The sequence below is a fragment of the Amblyomma maculatum genome, chromosome 1, assembly GCF_055883805.1.
Source record: "Amblyomma maculatum isolate TAMU_Amacu chromosome 1, ASM5588380v1, whole genome shotgun sequence".
Classification (NCBI taxonomy): domain Eukaryota; kingdom Metazoa; phylum Arthropoda; class Arachnida; order Ixodida; family Ixodidae; genus Amblyomma; species Amblyomma maculatum.
The window spans coordinates 178401055-178420065 of NC_139344.1; the positions used below are offsets into that span (position 1 = coordinate 178401055).

Consider the following 19011-nt stretch of genomic DNA (forward strand, 5'->3'; position numbering starts at 1 on the left):
CTTGGACAGGAAAAGATAGCAGTTTCCACTTCATCGAATGACGCACATGGACCGGACAACGTGAATCCACACTGACAAAGACTGAGGCAAGGAAATCTGCAATGTAAGAGCGTCACGGAGGTCTCATATGTCCTCAAGATGGAATACCCACATATCAAAATCTAATATCTCTGCCCCCCAATTCCTGGCTGATCCCCTGTGTGGGTATCTGCCATCAAATTAGAGAACAACAACAATAATGTTTTCGCTACATATTCGGTTCAGCAGCGTTGAAGCCTTCTAATTTTTGTGGACAGCAAACTCGTTAGATTGCGTGTTGCTCTTAAGATCTGCCTTGTGCCTGGAGCGCGTCCATATTATCGAAACTCAAGTTCTCCAGTCCGAAATGTCGATGCGGTGTGCTTGCTGTAGAGCTCCCGCCTCGCATTCGGGAGGTGCCAGATTCGATCCCTGATGCCACCGGGTACTCACCAGTTTTCCAGTGGAAACAAGATATCCTCCTTCTGGTGCTCGGATTTTCTGGAGCGAAATGCTTGTGAAAAGGAATAGCACGCGTTTAGACGGCTTCCTTCGGGTAGCCGAAGTGCTCCATCGATTACGGAGCGGATCATCTCGGATTACGCCAGACGCGATCGCTTTCACGCGTCATGGACTGGTTAGCTGAAAGCGGGTCATGCTTCGAGCCGGAGACGGGTGCCTTCTCCAACATTTGCTCGTTCCGGGGTCCCAGCAATTATGGCAATCCGAATGCGGGTCCACCGGAGAGCTTGAAAAAGAATTCATCCCGTCGCAAAATCTGGGGCAACGTCTACTCAGTTCAGTCGTTCAGTCGTCTCCGACTCTTCGTGACCCAATGGACCATATCACGCCACGCTTTCCGGTCTTCCACTATCTTCCTAACATCACATAACTTCATCAGCAGCGCCTCGAGGATGCCATCTAACCATCGCGTTCGCTGCCTACCCTTTCTCCGGTGACCCTCAACCTTTCCCAACATCGTCTTTATCCAGCGATTCCTCTCTCCTCATAAGATGACTAAAGTAGCTGGGCTTTAACTTTAGAATTTGACCCTTCAATGAGCAGTCAGGGTTTATGGTCGACAATATCGACTGATTTGATCTTCTGGCAGTCCAAGGAACTCTCACGAGTCTCCTCCAGCACCACAATTCAAACGCGTCAATTCTTCGGCGGTCAGCCTTCTTCGCAGTCCAACTCTCGCATCCATACATCACAACTGGAAAGACCATGGCACGAGTTATACGGATCTTGGTTGGCAGACTAATGTCTCTGCTCTTTACAAGGCGGTCAAGGCTAGCCGCGGCTCTCTCTCCCAGAGGCAGGCGTCTCCTAATTTCATGGCTGCAGTCTCCTTCCGGGGTAATCTTGGAGCCCAAAAAGAGAAAATCTGTCACAGCTTCTACTTCTTGTCCCTTGATGCTCCAGGACTTGTACTACGCGGACCTAATTACGCATGATATCAAAAGCGCACCGGAGTAACGCCTCATGCTGTCACAGATCTACGAGTAGATGGAGCAGAATGCGCCCTATTTCAAGAACGAGGGCGACCACGACAGCTCTGCCGGCTAGAAAACCTCGATCCAGCACAATACGTCGCTGAACAGTATATTCATGCCAGTGCAGATCTTAAGCGAAGGCAAGAACTCTGGGTAGATTCTGAATGCGGACGCCAAGCTCGGGAACTCTGTGAGGCGCCGGGCTATGTCGATAGAAACACTTCGGTATGATAAGAAACGGGGCCGGAGAAAGAAAACACTTGAAGCCCTACGCCCACCCTTGAGTCCATCCTCATCGGAAAGGACGTTGCACGAACCTTTTACCTGGGTCTCCAGCTGATTGGTTCGAGCTTCAGTACTGCAGCCAGTTGCAACAGCTGTCTGTCTCGCCATCTGGCTGCCTGATGCCGTCGGTAGACCGGTACGGCGCCTGCCTGCTGGCCTACATGCTCACCCAGTCCATGACCCTGAGCGACCGGCATGACACTGCACCACCGCCACAGTTGGGGCCCTCCGCGTCGCAGGTAATGGGTAGTCTGCTAACGTTTAAGGGCCACCTTACACACGACTTGGACTTCGACCAGGACCCAGAGGCAATCTAGTCCCCGTGCCAAGTACCATGTACTTAGCTCCCCTTTTGTATCATACACGTATATCAACGTCGCCGCAGTGCCTCGTCAGCACCAAGCTCGCCAATGCGTATAAGGTATAAACGGGTCAGCGTGGCCTAGAGTTACGCGAGTACAAGGGTACTGGTAGGTTATTTCTGATATCGCTTGCGTCTCTCAGAGCCAGTGTCGCTTTGGGACTTAAAAATTCCCGAACCATAAGATATCACTCTAATATAAAAGAAAGACCCACGTTGGCAGCTCCTGCCACACGCAACATCACGCACCAGTATTTCTAGTCACTGCATGGCCACGTCAGCTTCAAGCAGCTTCCTGACAGTCCCACACTTGCGATTTATCGCTCACAAAGCCAACGAAGGGGCCGACAGTAGATCTTCGGTGAAGGAGACTTTTGACGCTATCACGTAAAGCTAAAAACTAATGTAATACACCCGGAATACATAGCCAATTGATCCCTTTGTTATTTACACAAATCGTCATTTTGCTGTATACGTTGCCGCAGACGACAGCTTGTATTTGTGGAACAAGCACTCATGACCCCGGCTTTCACATCAGCTGGAGTCTTCGTGGCTTCGAATCTGACCTCTAAGCTCAGCAATCAGCTATTGTCTTTTTATGGTCAGATGTGCGGACAGTTGCACCATCTGTGCATACCTTCACTCAAGAACATGAATGGGCTCATTAAATAGATTAGGGCTGTTCTGCTTCTGCGCGGAGGGGTACTAGTCAATTTCGTAGTACCCTTTATTCTGGTCTGCTCCAAGGTTGCGTTCAGGTGGGCTGCCCACTCTGCCTGACTTTAGTGGATGTTGCCCTTTGGCAGTTTCAGCGAGTCGCCCTTACTCTGGCTTCCACTGGAGGAGCTGTGGCAATTGGACATGTTCATGCGCTGGGGTACAACGGAGGCTACATTCGAACCTGGAGCCTGCTGCCTTTCCAGCATATTCAGTGGGGTCCTGATCGACTCGCGAAGGTGGTTCGGAGTGTTCCTTAAAAGTGGGTCCACCGTCACGCTTTTGGTTTTGCTTGCTTAGCTGGTGGAGCACCTGAATGTTCTCGTCAAAGTTGTCCTCGGTATTCTGCTTATGCGCAATGTTCTTGAGCAAATTGCTGGGTTGTCTTATGCTCGGGCTCGACATTGCTCTTATTTAGAAAGTCACCAAATGTGCCCTTATTGGCAGAGATGTCAGAACTTTTTCCCGTGCATCTTTGGCATCTCAGTTATCGTTTTCATGGGGACTACTCCACTTGCCCAGGCACAATTTCAGCTTTCGACAGATGTTTGTGGCCCTTAAGACAGCCAACTTCTAGATGGTGGTTCGCACTGTGCACAGGGGTGTGTTCGAGGCCCACCCCTCGCATAAATAACGCTGGTACATCCTCAGCAACAAATGCTCATCAAGGAGGAACGTGTCCATCATGAGCACATCTACGAAGCTCTGAAGCGAGAACATCACCTTCCACAGGCACTTGACGAGAATCTGGATGTATTCATGTTGCGCGGGCAGTCAGACAGGTGTGTTATTAATGTTCCGAGTAGCCTGGTGGGGTTTCCTTAGCGGATGATGCGCATATTTATTTTCATGGCTGAGTGCGAACTAATGTTAAATGTTGATAAAACGGACTACGTCATACTTAAACATAGAAATAAACCTGATGACACAATAATTAATATTACGTTTAATGTGTTGTGGGCGCCACTGACGACAGCGCCCCAAGCGGCAAGCTAACCAGGCGGACCGCCAGGAGACCCCGGCATGGGCGACCGCGCCAAGCAGAGCGAAAACGGGCGCCATTACCTGATGTATAAATAAACAGTTTTGCTTGTTATACCGGCCACGTCTACCACATGGAGGCAGCGTCGGGGTAACCAACGCAGCATGACACCCAGAAGGAGAGCGAGCCCAACGTAAGCGGCCGCAGCGTCATGCCAGACACTCGCGGCGCGAACGAAGAGCGCGCGAGCGGCACTCCGAGAATGACGTTCAACCCGCTCGCCGTGGAACTGCCGACAAAGCTCGGTTTCCGCAACCCCGAAGATTTAACACGATGGCACCGCAGGTGGGAACGCTACCGACTCATCTCCAGTCTGACAGGACAGGATGAGACGATGCAAATCAACACATTACTCTACGCCATGGGCGAAGAAGCGGAGGACGTGCTCGCTGCTTTGAAACTGACAGACGAGCAGATGACATCATACTCCGCCGTGGTGAGTGCTTTTGAAAAGCATTTCCTACCTCGAAAGAATGTCATCTATGAGAGGGCCCGATTTAACTCCCGGAAACAAGAGCAGCTTAAAAACGTCGACGCATTTGCGACTGAACTGTTCAAGATGGCCGAAAGATGCGATTACGGAACTCTCAAAGACGAACTGATTCGGGACAGGCTCGTGGTCGGCTTGCGAGACGTAAACCTCAGCGAAAGCCTGCAGCTTGACGCAGAACTCACTCTCGAAAAAGCAATCACAGCTGCCCGCAATTCAGAGAGCGTGAAACTTCAACACAAGGAAATTCACTCCATCGAACAGTCAGCTCTCGACATGGGAGAAGTTCGCGGACAGACAAACGTCAAAACTCGCCGGAACGAAGCGAAGGTGCCTTTCAAGTCGCGCCCTCAACGTACAAACAAGACGAGAGACAAACACTGCAAGTGGTGTGGTGGTGTGCGTGACCACACGAAGACACATGTGTCCCGCGATAGACAAGACGAGCAACCAGTTTGGGAAAAAATGCCACTACGCCCGCGTCTGCATGTCTAAGCCGAAGGACGAGACCTTGAGTATCCGACAACGACCAAAAGATCTCAGAGAGCTATATCTAGGCGAAATCAAAGTGGGAGTGAACACGCCGTGGAGAATTACTGCTACCGTGAACAACTTGCCTTTTACCTTCAAGGTCGACACCGGCGCGGATGTGACTGCAATCGCACACGACCAGCACGACAGAACCGTCATGGGACCCATCAAGTCAACGCAACAGCTGTTTATAGGCCCAGGCCAGACAGCGATAGCCACTGTTGGCTACATCGATGCAACAGTCACTTGGCGCAACACTGAAGTCCAAGAAGCAGTCTTCATCATCAAAGGATTAAAAGAACCGCTGCTCGGTCGACCAGCTATAGAATCACTTGGGATTCTACAGCGCCCTATTGAGCTAGACGAAACCCTCGCACGATCAACTGATGTCCCCAACTTCTTGGCGTCATACCCAAAGCTAACGTCTGGGCTCGGAGTCATGAATACTGAGTACCGCATCAGTCAAAAAGGATGCTGAGCCATACGCAGTCAGTTATCCTAGGCGCGTGCCTCTTCCACTGCTTCCACTTGTGAAGAAAGAACTAGAAAGGATGGAAGACTTGGGAGTCATTCAGAAGATCGAGCGAGCAACCGAGTGGTGTTTTCCAATGGTTGTCGCACGAAAAAAGAACAATGAGCTGCGCATCTGCGTGGACTATGGTCAACTCAACCAACAAATAATACGCGAACGTGTGCTCATCCCTACGGTGGACGAGTGATGCAAAATTAGCAGGTACAACAGTTTTCAGCCGCCTAGATGCACAAGCAGGGTACTGGCAGGTGCCACTGTCCAAGGACTCTCGCGAATATACAACCTTCATCACACCAGTTGGCAGGTTCCAGTTCCTGAGGCTTCCCTTCGGAATCTCCACAACGCCAGAGTTCTACCAACGAGAAATGCTCCGTGTGCTCGAAGGACTAGACGGTGTGAGTTGTCTACAAGATGACATCATTTTCTCAGGGAAGACAACTGAGGAATACGACACCAACATACTGCTGGTGCTGAGGAAACTGGAAGATGCAGGTGTTACCCTCAACATCGACAAGTGCACCTTTCGACAAACAGAAGTAACATTCTTAGGACACGTCGTAAACTCAACAGGAGTCAGCGCCGACCCGGAAAAGGTCAGGGCCATAGCCCAGCTCGACCCACCATATGTGATGTGTCAGAAGTCAGCTCTTTGTTGGGCTCTGCAAACCACCTAGCGAACTTTCTTCCAGAGCTAGCAGACTTTACGAAGCCTTTCAGAGACATGATCCACCAAGACACCGACTGGCACTGAGGCCCAGCTCAGCAGCAGAGTTTTGACAAACTCAAGCAAGCTTTAAGCAGGACGCCGATTCTCACTCACTACGATGCTCAGTCGCCTCACACAGTGTCTGTGAATGCTTCCTCATACGGTCTTGGGGCTGTACTTCTACAGCAGTCGCACGAAAAGCTCCTACCTGTGGCATATGCATCACGCTCCCTTACGGATACAGAACAAAGATATGCCCAAATCGAAAAGGAGGCACTGGCAATCACATAGGCTTGCGAACATTTCTGCAAATACCTGCTGGGATCAACCTTTCACGTGGAAACGGACTACAAGTCATTAATACCGCTGCTGATGACTAAATGACTTGACGAGCTGAGTCCTCGCCTTCAACGTTTCAGGATGCGCCTTTTGGAGTACGACTACACCATGTCCCACACTCCCGGCAAAAAGCTGTACACAGCTGACCTTCTGTCCCGGAAGCCATCTCGGAAACCAGCAGACAAAGAAAGAACTCTCGAGAGTGCAGTGCGCGAGTTTGAAGAATTAGCACTTGAACAGCTCCCTGCTTCAAACTAAATGCTGGACAGAATCAGGGCAAGCATCCAGTCAGACGAAACACTTTCCAGGGTGGCTACCTTCTGCACTACATCATGGCCAACTGTGCATGGGCTGTCACCTGACCTGAAAAGGTACGTCAATGTGGCTAGTGAGATTTCGCTCGTTGATGGTCTGCTATTCAAAGGCGACCGAATAATCATCCCGCCAGACATCAGAGTAGAGGTTCTGGAAAAACTCCATGCAGGCCACTTGGGCACAACGAGGTGCCAAGCAAGGGCAAGAGAATGCATATGGTGGCCAGGCATAGGCAAGCACATTGAAGACTATGTGGAAAAGTGTCCAACTTGCAGAGAGCACAGAAAGCCAGAAACAGAACCCCTGCTTCTAACCCCATTGCCAGCACACCCTTGGGACACAGTCGGCCTGGATCTCTTCACGTTGGAGGGTAAAGAGTATGTTGTAGTAGTAGACTACTACTCCCGATTTTTCGAGCTAGAACAGCTGCCGAGGACAGCTACAAAAAACATAGCCCTAGTCTTGGAGCCAGTGTTTGCACGGTACGGTGTTCCACGGACAATACGCACAGACAACGGTCCGCAGTTCACGTCCACAGAGTTCAAAGAACTAGTGCATCACTGGGGAGCCTCATACGTAACCTAGCTCAAGCCCTTACTACCCGCAGAGCAATGGTATGGCTGAGAGGGCTATACAGACAGCAAAGCAGCTTTTGAGGAAGTCTTCCAACATACACGAAGCGCTGCTTGCCTACAGGGCCCCACCCAGCGTGGAAAGGTTTTCACCAGGAGAACTCTTAATGGATCGTCGTCTGAACACCACAGTACCAACCACTTCGAAGCTGCTAGCCCCGAAGTGGGACGACAGCGAATTCAGACAAAATAATGAAGCCTACAGAGCTCGTGCAAAACAATCATACGACACCCGGCACAAGGTACGGAGCCGAGAGCGCTTACCACAAGGCACAGCGGTGCGCATCCTCGCTGGAGCTGCATCACACGGCGTGGTAACACAGCCAACATCAGAACCAAGGTCCTACGTTGTACAAACCGACAGAGGACAAGCAAGACGTACAGCAAGACACCTGCAACCATTGCAGGACACGAGCACCACAAGAAGTGGACGTGTTTGTAAGCGACCAGAACGCCTGGACCTGTGAGATCAAACCTTTCAAGAAAGGGATGTGTTGTGGGCGCCACTGGCGACAGCGCCCCAAGCGGCAAGCTAACCAGGCGGACCGCCGGGAGACCCCGGCATGGGCGACCGCACCAAGCAGGCGAAAACGGGCGCCATTAACTGATGTATGAATAAAACGTTTTGCTTGTTATACCGGCTACGTCTACCACATAATGAACCAGTAATACACAGGGTATTCACATTTGAGTTCTTAAGCGCTCACTTCGAGGAGCATTTGAGCTAGATACCTCACATAAGCAGGATACACGTGAGCGTATCTAGATCCGTAATCACGCTGCACAAAATCAGGCATTGAATGCCTATCTGGCTAAATTGTAAGTAGGACTATATCCTTATCCAGCCTCACCTTAACTACTGCTTACTGATCCACAGTTCTACCGCTAAGACAAACATTGACAAACTGGTTATTCTTATGAAGCGAGCCATGCACTGCATTGAAAACTGAGCGGCTGCTATGCCCGTCCCCGGTGTTTCTAAGGTACACCATACTTAAAGTTAACCAGTTATATACGAGCTGAAACCTGTCACATATTTCAGAAACCAAACTATGCTCGATCCATCTAGAATATCCGGCTAGCGCTTGCTTAGTAATGCACGGTACGACATGATACATAGCTTGTTCCAACTGCCTGCTGTAACAACTTATGATACCCAAATACTGATGCACTTAATCCCTAACTTTCTGAAAACACACCCGCGCCGGGGTGGCGCAGTGGTTACCGCGCTCGACTACTGTTCCCAAGGACACGGGATCGAATCCCGACCTCGGCGGCCGCTTTTCGATGGAGGCGAAAAGCAAGGCGCCCGTGTGCTGTGCGATGTCAGTGCACGTTAAAGAACCCCAGGTGGTCGAAATTTCCGGAGTCTCCCACTACGGCGTCCCTCATAGCCTGAGTCGTTTTGGGACGTTAAACCCCACAAACCACACAAAACCGAAAACACACCCATCTTTCCTAGATATCATGCAGCAATTTAGATCTCCTGGGTGCTTTAAAAGACTTTCAAAACTTGCCATCACTACTTTTTCGCCTTCTTACATGCCAAAACATATACGTGTGAGAAACCATGTGCAGTTATGTTGTCTGTTTTCATTAGCACTTGTATAACAATTTCGTTCATCGCTTGCACTTGCTTACCTATGTATGGGTAACAGGGCACTCGTCAGGCAGAGAGCATCTTCCCTTTGCCCTGTCATTCGAGGACCAACTGTGTCTGAACGAATGCTACAAATAGCAGAAATACTTTACTTTACATATAATGAAGAAAGCTAATAATAAACTATAACGATGTCCTTGTTGGAGCCCTGTATTTGAAGTCCCTGGCGGGGCTCTAGCACGTGCTTGTCTAGGGGCACTATTAGCAACTGAAGCAACAGTTCCTTTAGGATGCCGCTTCTCATCCGTCGCCCCGAGAAATGGCCACCAAACACATTGAGAAGTAAGGCCACCGTTTGCTGGTAAACATTGATCACGTCGGCATTGGCAACCCAGTCGTCGGTGACGACCTTGTCGCACAGTAGCTGGTACTGCAGACCCAGCAGCTTCACTAGCTGGTCGGCAGAGCGCAGGAGTAGTGAGCCCCCCTCGTTGATTATCAGGCCATCCACCAGAGCCAGGCCATCGAGCACCATGGGTATCTCCTGTGATGCCAGCTGAGAAACGAGGATGGCCGGAGAATATGCATCAGGCAGAAGAGTGTGTACGCGATGACATGGCAAGCTGGTATCCTTTACCAGTCTCTTACAGGGCAACTGTATAGCCGGTTTAGACAAAATCAAATAGGTGTCCACTTCCTGCAGGTTGGCGCCCTTGAGTGAAGCGGAGGTGCCTTGCTCCATCATCGTCTCTAACTCCGAGCTAAGAGTCATATCCAGAGACAGTGGACGTGTTCCAGAAGGCCCCCTACTTGGAGGGCTCATGTGCAAAATTTCCAGTGACTCCTCTTTAGGCTCCTCGGTAGTTGCCAATGAAAACACCGAAGACTGTGGGTGTGGTGGTGTTGAATTCTGGACCGGCGGCGACTCTTCAGGGGGCAACATTGGCATCGGGCACGTGCGTGGCGCTCGCTTGATTCGTTCCTTCAATAGAGACTTGTCCTTATCTGAGGCCTGGCCGATGTACTTGAATACGCGTTCCCCCTTGCGGATGAAGGCCTGCATGACGCAGTTCATTGCGGCATTCCTGACTGTGTTGCCCCGGTCTGAAATGTGGTTGACCAATTCCGTGAGAAGAACCGCTGGCGTGGATTCTGAGACTGGGAGGCCCATAACTTCGAATAGGAAGCGCAGTTCGTCCAAGCCATTTGCCCGCTGGCGTGTATTCTTGGATGACAAACCCTGCATGAGGTAGTTGAACACCTTGGATCTTGGGAAGACTTTCCATATCCACCGGAAGATGTCGCGCACTCCCTTTCGCACGGTGTCCTTGGAATCGCCGGCCGTGATGAAATACAGCAAGAAAAAAGACGCATCGAGGTCGTGCATCCTGTAGCCCGCGTCGGACTGCGCTGGGAAGAGTGCTTGCAAGTACTGCAGTGCTCGCAGCAGCACACTCGGGTTGCTGTCGAAGAAGCGTAGTGTGAGCCATTTGAGCACGCGATTAGCGTTGGCACTGGTAGCTCCCACAACCCCAGGGCTGCTGAGAAACTTGAGAAGCGCGTCGATAGCCTTGATATACATCATGAAGTCCGCACAGAGGCACTAGCGCTCTTCTGTAGCTAGGCTATAGTTATGCAGACCTGTAAGTACGCAGACAACGAAGTCCAGGGTGGCAGCGATGGCTGGGCACCGGAGGCCTTCTCCTTCTTCTACTTCTTCCTTCGCTCATGGCACATACTCACGAGGGGGGATTAGCCTTTCTACTTTTTCTTCTCGCCTCTGTACACAAGAAACATATCCCCAGTGGGCGATTGGCCAGGGTTTAGTGCAGATAAAGAAATTTAATATATTTCCCCATCTTAGACGGTTAATATATATCATGAAATTAGGAATTAGGCTAGGTAAAAATATTCGAAAAAATGATGAGGTGGTAGGGATATGGTATACAATTAATCAAAGGAAAATAAAAACATCAAATAAATATTTTAATTAAAATCAAAACAGAGAAGCGCTCACAAACAAATCTTCCAATATTACATCCAAGGATTAACTCACACACCTGCTTTATCTAATAACTTTTGACAGTTGTACAAACAGAAAGGACAACAGGAAATGCAAACGGCTATCCGGAGCGACCAAAAGGAATTTTCAAAATATTCCTTTTTTTTAAGACCATACCTTGGACAGGAAACGATAGTAGTTTCCAAGTCATCGAATGACGCACATGGACTGGACAACGTGAATCCACAATGACAAAGACTGAGGCAAGGAAATCTGCAATGTAAGAGCGTCACGAAGGTCCCGCATGTCCTCGAGCTGCAATACCGCACATTCCAATAAAAGTTTAAATGATCAAGTCCTGCTATGATCGGGCTTCTAGTCGCTGATGCCACGGCTCCTGCACCCGAGGACGACTACAGCCGAGCGGATGCTGGCGAGCGCCTGATTCCCTTTACAAACCAAGGAGCTGTGCCGCATGGTTTTAGCGCACTAAGGAGAACCCTCAACGGCATGATGCAACATGCTTCAGACAATGCGGCGTTTGTGCTGGACCCTTCTCACCCTCCCCCCTCATTTCGCTGCGGGAGCTCAGCGCGCTCGCTTTGGAAGTTCTTGCCTCCTGGGTGAACAGTTAGTTCTAATACCAACGGGTTTAACCGCCTCTAACAGAAGACGCGGTTGTGTGTCGACCGCAACCGTCGTGAGCGTTGTCGCGTGCAGTGCAGCTCGTCAAAAAGCGGACGTGCGAAGTCTTCCTGAGCGTCGCTGTGCGAATACAGTCGTATGAAGCCAGTAGCTTTCGACCTCCGTGCATTTATTGTTGTGACTTGTAACATGACTGTAAATAGTGTATAAGTTCCCCTTTCGTTCAACTCGTCTTGCGGACTCAGAACGTTGACACCCAGATACGGTCCAAAATCGTCACAGTCCGCTGTCGCAAGGCTCGACTCATACGGCTCATTAAGGACTGCAGTGTATGTAACCTAGCCCTCAAAACGGGACATAGAAAAATAATGTTCAGTACAACACTAGCAAAAGGCCCATTAGTAGTTGAATTCGCTAAAACTCGGACATTAAATTTGAACTAATGCCGCAGTCCCCCGAACCCACTGCAAAAAAGCAGTTCTTATACATATGTAAGGGAAGGAAAAACACAAGGCAATAGCTCGAAAGAAGCGTGTTCGAGAGCGCTCATAAGGACAACCAGAAGCCAGAGAATATGATTGCGTACTATAACAGCGTACTTTCACTAGGGCCAAACACTGCAGGCAGTGCTTAGCCTCGCTCCATACGAGTGGGATCTCTAGTTGTTCGATCATAAGTGGGAAGGGGAATAAAAAGGGAGAGAGAAAGCGGCTAGATGCCTACGTCGCGCATTGTTCTATACGAGTTTAAGGGGAGAAAGCATTGTTCTACTCCTCAGGTTCTAGAAAAAATGTTGATGGCTTTGATATTAAAATTTATTGAGCAATTGCCGGAACAACAAAAGAAGGAACGTTCTGGCAACCGCTGACAAGAAAAAAATTGCAGCCTGCTTTGTATTCATGCAGTCCTTATACAATATTCGACAGCGGTTGGGTCTCAGACACCTTTTACATTTTGGTATGGCGTCTCCAACCCCCCCACTCCGCTGATTCCTCTGAATTTAAGTACGCATTACAGGCAATTAGGGAGTAAATAGTGGAGCGTAATCTGCGATCTGAGGAGAAACACTGAAATCGAGTGCTGGGAATTAGTAGAGGAATACTGATGGCCGCGGTTTTCGTGCGTCTTGCGGACATGTTTTGAAGCGTAAACCTACACTACGCGGGTCAAAGCTATAATCTCGCGTTAGTTAACCCCGCCCTTTATGCGCATGCGCGAGAGCCGCGTCTAATTGCGAAGTAGAAGACGAAGGAGTAAAAGAAGAAGAAGAAGAAGGATAAATAGAAGGTGAAGCAGAAGAAGAAAGAGAAGGAGGAGAACGCTGACAGATATCAACAAACTAGAAGTGTTCCTCAAGGGGAAGTTGTCTCGCCCGTGCTCTTTAACAATTTATTGAGCTCGATTCCCACTTATCAAGAAATTCGCACGTACGTCTATGCGGATGACATCGTGTTCTTCATGGCTGCACCTGACACTCAAACCCTCAATGGGCGCCTGCAATAATATCTGAGCTCCCTTCAGAACTGGTTATGTCACTTAAGATTTGCATTAAACGTAAAAAAGTGCGCTGTCCTTGTTTTCCAATTTAAGGATCTGGTAAATCTTTCTCTAACATTTGAGCGGAAAATGATTCATCAAGATGAGACTTTGAAGCATCCAGAGGTCATTTACGATGATCATCTGACATGGAAGGATCACATTCAACATGTTGCAGCGAAGGGGGCTCGTGCTGTGGGTATGTTGCGCAGGCTAAGCAATCCAAGGTCTGGAATGCGGCGACACGCTCTTTTAATGATTTATGTTATCTATGACCGACTAATTATAGAATTTGGATCCGTATTGTTTTCTGATTCACCTACTAACAAAATTCGTCCGCTAGATCTTTTAGAGCGGGAAGCGCTTAAATTATACCTTAGGTTCTCCAAATTTGTGGCTAACAATGTACTATACCTTGAAGCCCGAATACCACTGTTAGAACAATTCTTGACTGTCCAGACGTATCTAAAAATATATAAATCTGAATTTCATCGCTTCCTGTCAATTTTTTGTTGCGAGCCAGCCTTCTTTTTTGGAGCAAACTGGCCTCGGTTTCATACCCCGCAAATAATTGCAAAACCTGTTACAACTTTTGAACATCGTCCTTTCTAACATGCTTCCAGAATAAGTAAGCACGTGAACCTTCGGTTCAGGTTGTCTGCGATGACATTTTCCCAAATAACGCAAAACACTTATCACCTAGAATTTTAAATGTATTATTAGAAGTTCATTTGCAAAGTCTTCACATTAGCATAATGATAACCTCTGATGCCTCTCAATTTCATAATAAGGCCGGTGTTGGAACATATTGCCCGCTTCTAGACTGGGATTTTTGTGTTCATCGTTCGAATTTTACCACATTTTTCCAGGCCGATTTGCTGGCGGTGGTGCTTGCTCAGCGAAAATTAGACCCACCATACTCAACAGTGGCTATAATGACAGACTCTTTTCCTTTGTACTTGTCGCTCTCTTCGAATATGGATTCGCCAAGTATTAAACACCTTTCTTTCATTGCTCCCCTCACCTTTGAGCCTCATACATATAGTGTGTGTACTACCCCAAAGTAATGTGACAGTCAATGAGGTTGCTGATAGACTAGCTAAAGAGTACCAATGGCCCCGTGTTACCTATTCTCCTGGCAACAGCGTACATAACCGCAGCGCGATTTCATAGGCGCTCCTTATTAATCCTGCAGTCAGGATCTATTTTAACATCGGACGACTACCTGCATCTCAAGTATTCCTGGAGTAGGAAATAATGTCAATCAAGGCAGACTGATCAAGTCTCTCTAACCAGGCTGCGTTGCCGTATTCCGCCACTAAATTTCAGTATGCACAAGTCTGGTTTAGCGCTTTCTCCCGTCGGCGCATTTTTCGGGGAACCGGAAACATTAGATCATATCTTGCTATTTTGCCGTCGTTTTACCATGATGAGAAAACTGTATTTGGAGAAGCCGTTGCAGCAGCTCGGTTTAATTTGAGCAACCAGATTTTATGGTCGTTCGATGCCACCATGCTTGGCTACAGCCACAGGTCTGTTTTTAACGCCATTGAAAACTTTTTAATAGATTCAAAACGTCTGCCTTGCTAATATGCTTTGAATTCTTTAATCTGTAAATACAAATCTCTGTGTTTTCCTACTGCGTGCGTTATTAATTACCTATTTTATTTTTGTTTTTTCACATTTTACTTTCCTTCTTTATTTCCTAGCAATCATTTCTTTCTTTTTGTGAAGTAAATATACATCTCAAAACCTAATCTCTATACCCCAATTCTAGGCCGATCTCCCTGTGTGCGTATGTGCCATCAAATAAGAGGAGAACAACCACAATAATGATTTCGCTACATATTCGGTTCAGCAGCGTTGAAACCTTCTCATTTTTGTTGACAGCAAACTCGTTAGATTGCGTGTTCTCTTCAGATCTGCCTTGTGCCTGGAGCGCGTCAATTTCGGCCCACCATGTGACGATGCATCCAGTCCATATGACCAATACTCATGTTCTCCAGTCCGACATGTCGATGCGGTGTGCTTGGTGTCGAGCACCCGCCTCGCATTCTTGAGGTGCCAGATTCGATCACTTATGCCATCGTGTACTCACCAGTTTAGCAGTGGAGACAAATTTCCCCCTTCTGGTGCTCTACTTTTCTGAAGTGAAACGATTGGGAAAAGGAATAGTGCGCGTTTGGACGCCTTCCTTCGGGTAGCCGAAGTGCTCCATCGAATACGGAGCGGATCATCTCCGATTACGGCAGACGCGATCGCTGTCACGCTTCATGGACTGCTTAGCAGATGGCGGGTAATGCTTCGACCCGGAGACGAGTGCCCTCTCCAACACTTGCTCGTTCCGGGGTCCTGCAACAATTATGGCAATCCGAAGGCAGGTCCACCGGAGAGCTTCAAAATAATTCGTCCCGTCGCATCTCTGGGGTAACGTCTACTACGCGGACCTAATTACGCATCCAATCAAAGGTGCACTCGAGTAACGCCTCACGCTGTCCCAGATCTACGAGTAGATGGAGCAGAATGCGCCCTATATCAAGAACAAGGGCGACCACGACCGCGACCGCTCTGCAGGGTGGAAAACCTCGATCCGGCGCATTCTGTCGCTGAACAGACGATTCATGCCAGTCCAGATCTTAGGCGAAGGAAAAAACTGCTTGTGGATTCTGAATGCGGACGCCAAGCCCAGGAACGTGGTGCGGCGCCGGGCTACGTCCATAGAAACACCTCGGTATGAAAACAAGCGGGGCCGACGCAAGAAAAAGCTTGAAGCCCTGCGTCCACCCTCAAGTCCGTCCCCATCGGAAGGGACGTTGCATGAACCTGTTTTCTGGGTCTCCAGCTGATTGGATCGAGCTGCAGCACTGCAGCCAGTTGCAACAGCTTTCCGTCTCGCCATCTGACTGGCCGCCCTGACGCCGTCGGTAGACCGGTACGGCGCCTGCCCGCTGGCCTGCATGCTTACACAGTCCGTGACCCTGGGCGACCGGCATGACACTGCACCACTGCACCAGCTCGGGCCCTCCGCGTCGCTGGTAATGGGTAGTCTGCTAATGTTCAAGGGCAACCTTCCACACGACTTGGACTTCGACCAGGACCCAGTGGCACTCTAGTACCCGTGCCAAATACCATGTGTACATATCTTCCCTATTTGTATTATACACGTGTATCTACGTCGCCCCAGTGCCTCGGGAGCATCAAGCACGTTAATGCGTATGTATGTGTGTGTATGTATGTATGTATGTACGTACGTATGTATGTATGTATGTATGTATGTATGTATGTATGTATGTATGTATGTATGTATGTATGTATGTATGTATGTATGTATGTATGTATGTATGTATGTATGTATGTATGTATGTATGTATGTATGTATGTATGTATGTATGTATGTATGTATGTATGTATGTATGTATGTATGTATGTATGTATGTATGTATGTATGTATGTGTGTATGTGTGTATGTATGTATGTATGTATGTATGTATGTATGTATGTATGTATGTATGTATGTATGTATGTATGTATGTATGTATGTATGTATGTATGTATGTATGTATGTATGTGCATGCATGTATGCACGTACGTACGTATGTATGTATGTATGTACGTACGTATGTATGTATGTATGTATGTATGTATGTATGTATGTATGTTTGGTTTGGTTTGGTTTGGTTTGAGGGGTTTAACGTCCCAAAGCAACTAAGGCTATGAGAGACGCCGTAGTATGTATGTATGTATGTATGTATGTATGTATGTATGTATGTATGTATAACTTTATTAAGGAGCCGGCAAACGACGGGTTAAAGCGTCGTGACGCTGGCCAAGCGTCGACTAATCTTCACTACCTCATTTGGCCCGTTTGTGGTGGGTTGTGAGGCCCGTGCTTTCCGAGCGCACCCCGGGTCATCATGGCCTAGGCGTACGTGACTACAAGGGTGCTGGCAGGTTATTTCTGATATTACTTCCATCTCTCAGAGTCTGTGTCGCGTTGGGACGTAAAACTTCACAAACCATCATATATCACTCTAATAAGAAAGAAAGACCCCCATTGGCACCTTCTGCCTAACGCATCGTCAAGCACGAGTATGTCTAGTCATTGCATTGTCAAGCAGCCTCCTGACACTGCCGCATTCGCGATTTATCGCTCTAAAATCCAACGCCGGCGCCGACGGCAGATATTCGGTGGAGCAGACTTGTGACGCTATCACGTTAAAGCTAAAAACTGATGTAATTCACCTGGAATACATAGCCAGTTATGATCCCATTATTATTTACACAAATCCTCATTTTGTCGCATAAGCTGCCGCAGACGACAGCTTGTCTTAGTGGAACAAGCACTCATGATCCCGGATTTCACATCAGCTGGTATCATCGTGGCTACGAATCTGACCTCTAAGATCAGCAATCAGCTATCGTCTTTTTTTTATCAGATCTTCAGACAGTTTCACAATCTGTGCGTACCTTGTGTCAAGAACGTGGATGGGCTCATTAAACAGATTTAGGCTGTTCTCCTTGTGCACGGAAGGTAGTAGTGAATTTTGTAGTGCACTTTATTCTGCTCTGCTCCAAGGTAGCGTTAAGGTGGGCTGCCCACTCTGCCTGACTCTAGTGGATGTTGCCCTTTGGCAGTTTCAGCGAGTCGCCTTTACTCTGGCTTCGACTGGAGGAGCTGTGGCAGCTGGACATGTTCATGCGGTGGGGAAGAACATGGGCTACACTGAAACCTGGAGCCCTTTGCCTTTCCAGCATATTCAGTAGGGTCCTGATCGACTCGCGAAGGTAGTTCGCAGTGTTCTTTAACGTTGCTGCACCGTCACGCTTGGGTTTCGCTTGCTTTGCTCGTGGAGCTCCTGAATGTTCTCGTCAAAGTTGTCTTCGATATTCTGCTTATGCGAAATGTTCTTGAGCAATTGCTGGGTTGTCTTATGCTCGGGCTCAACGTTGACCTTATTTAGAGAGTCACCATGTCTGTCACCAGGGTGTCACAAATGCGCCCTTCTTGGCAGAGATGTCAGGACTTTTGCGCGTGAATCTTTGGCATCTCAATTATCGTTTTCACGTTGGACGACGGCGCTTATCCAGGCACTAATTCAGCATTCGTCAGCAGTTTGTGACCCTTAAGGCAGCCAACTTCTAGATGGTGGTTCGCACTGTGCGCAGGGGTGTTTCCGAGGCCTGCCCCTCTTATTAGGACCAGGGTACATCCTCAGCAACAAATGCTCATCAAGGAGGAGCGTGTCCATGCTGAGCTCATCTACGTAGCTCAGAACCGAAAACATAACTTCCACAGGCACTTGACGAGAATCTGGATGTATTCATGTTGCCCGGGCTGTCATGCAGGTGTATTATTAATGTTCCGAGTAGCCTAGTGGGGTTTCCTTAGCGGATGCTGTCTATAATTATTTTCATGGCTGAGTGCGATCTAACCGTAAATGTTGAATAAACGAAATACGTCATATTTAAACCAATACATAAACCTGATGACGCAATAAATATTAAGTTTATTGAACCAGTAATAGACAGGGATTTCACATTTCAGTTATTTAGCGTTCACTTCGAAAAGCATTTCAGCTAGATGCCTTACTTATACAGAATATACGTGAGCGAATTTAAATCCGTAGACATGCTGCAAAAAATCAGGCATTTAATGCCTCCCTGGCTAAAGCAGTAGGACTATACACTTATCCAGCCTCACCTTAACTACTGCTTACTGATTCAGGGTTCTACCGCTAAGACTAACATTGACAGACTGGTTGTC

At 48.3% G+C, this 19011-nt stretch overlaps 1 protein-coding gene and 2 pseudogenes across 1 annotated transcript; 2 read left to right on the top strand and 1 right to left on the bottom strand.

Moving 5' to 3' along the window:
• Window positions 1-647: 647 nt before the first annotated feature.
• On the top strand, window positions 648-2116 carry LOC146204989 (forkhead box protein O-like; annotated as a pseudogene).
• A 7120-nt stretch (window positions 2117-9236) lies between these two features.
• LOC146204990 (cytoskeleton-associated protein 5-A-like) lies at window positions 9237-10646 on the bottom strand. The gene has a single exon (XM_084605776.1). The coding sequence runs from the start codon at window positions 10644-10646 to the stop codon at window positions 9237-9239; it is 1410 nt and encodes a 469-aa protein (XP_084461902.1).
• A 4874-nt stretch (window positions 10647-15520) lies between these two features.
• LOC146204991 (forkhead box protein O-like) lies at window positions 15521-16360 on the top strand (annotated as a pseudogene).
• The last annotated feature ends 2651 nt before the right edge of the window (window positions 16361-19011 follow it).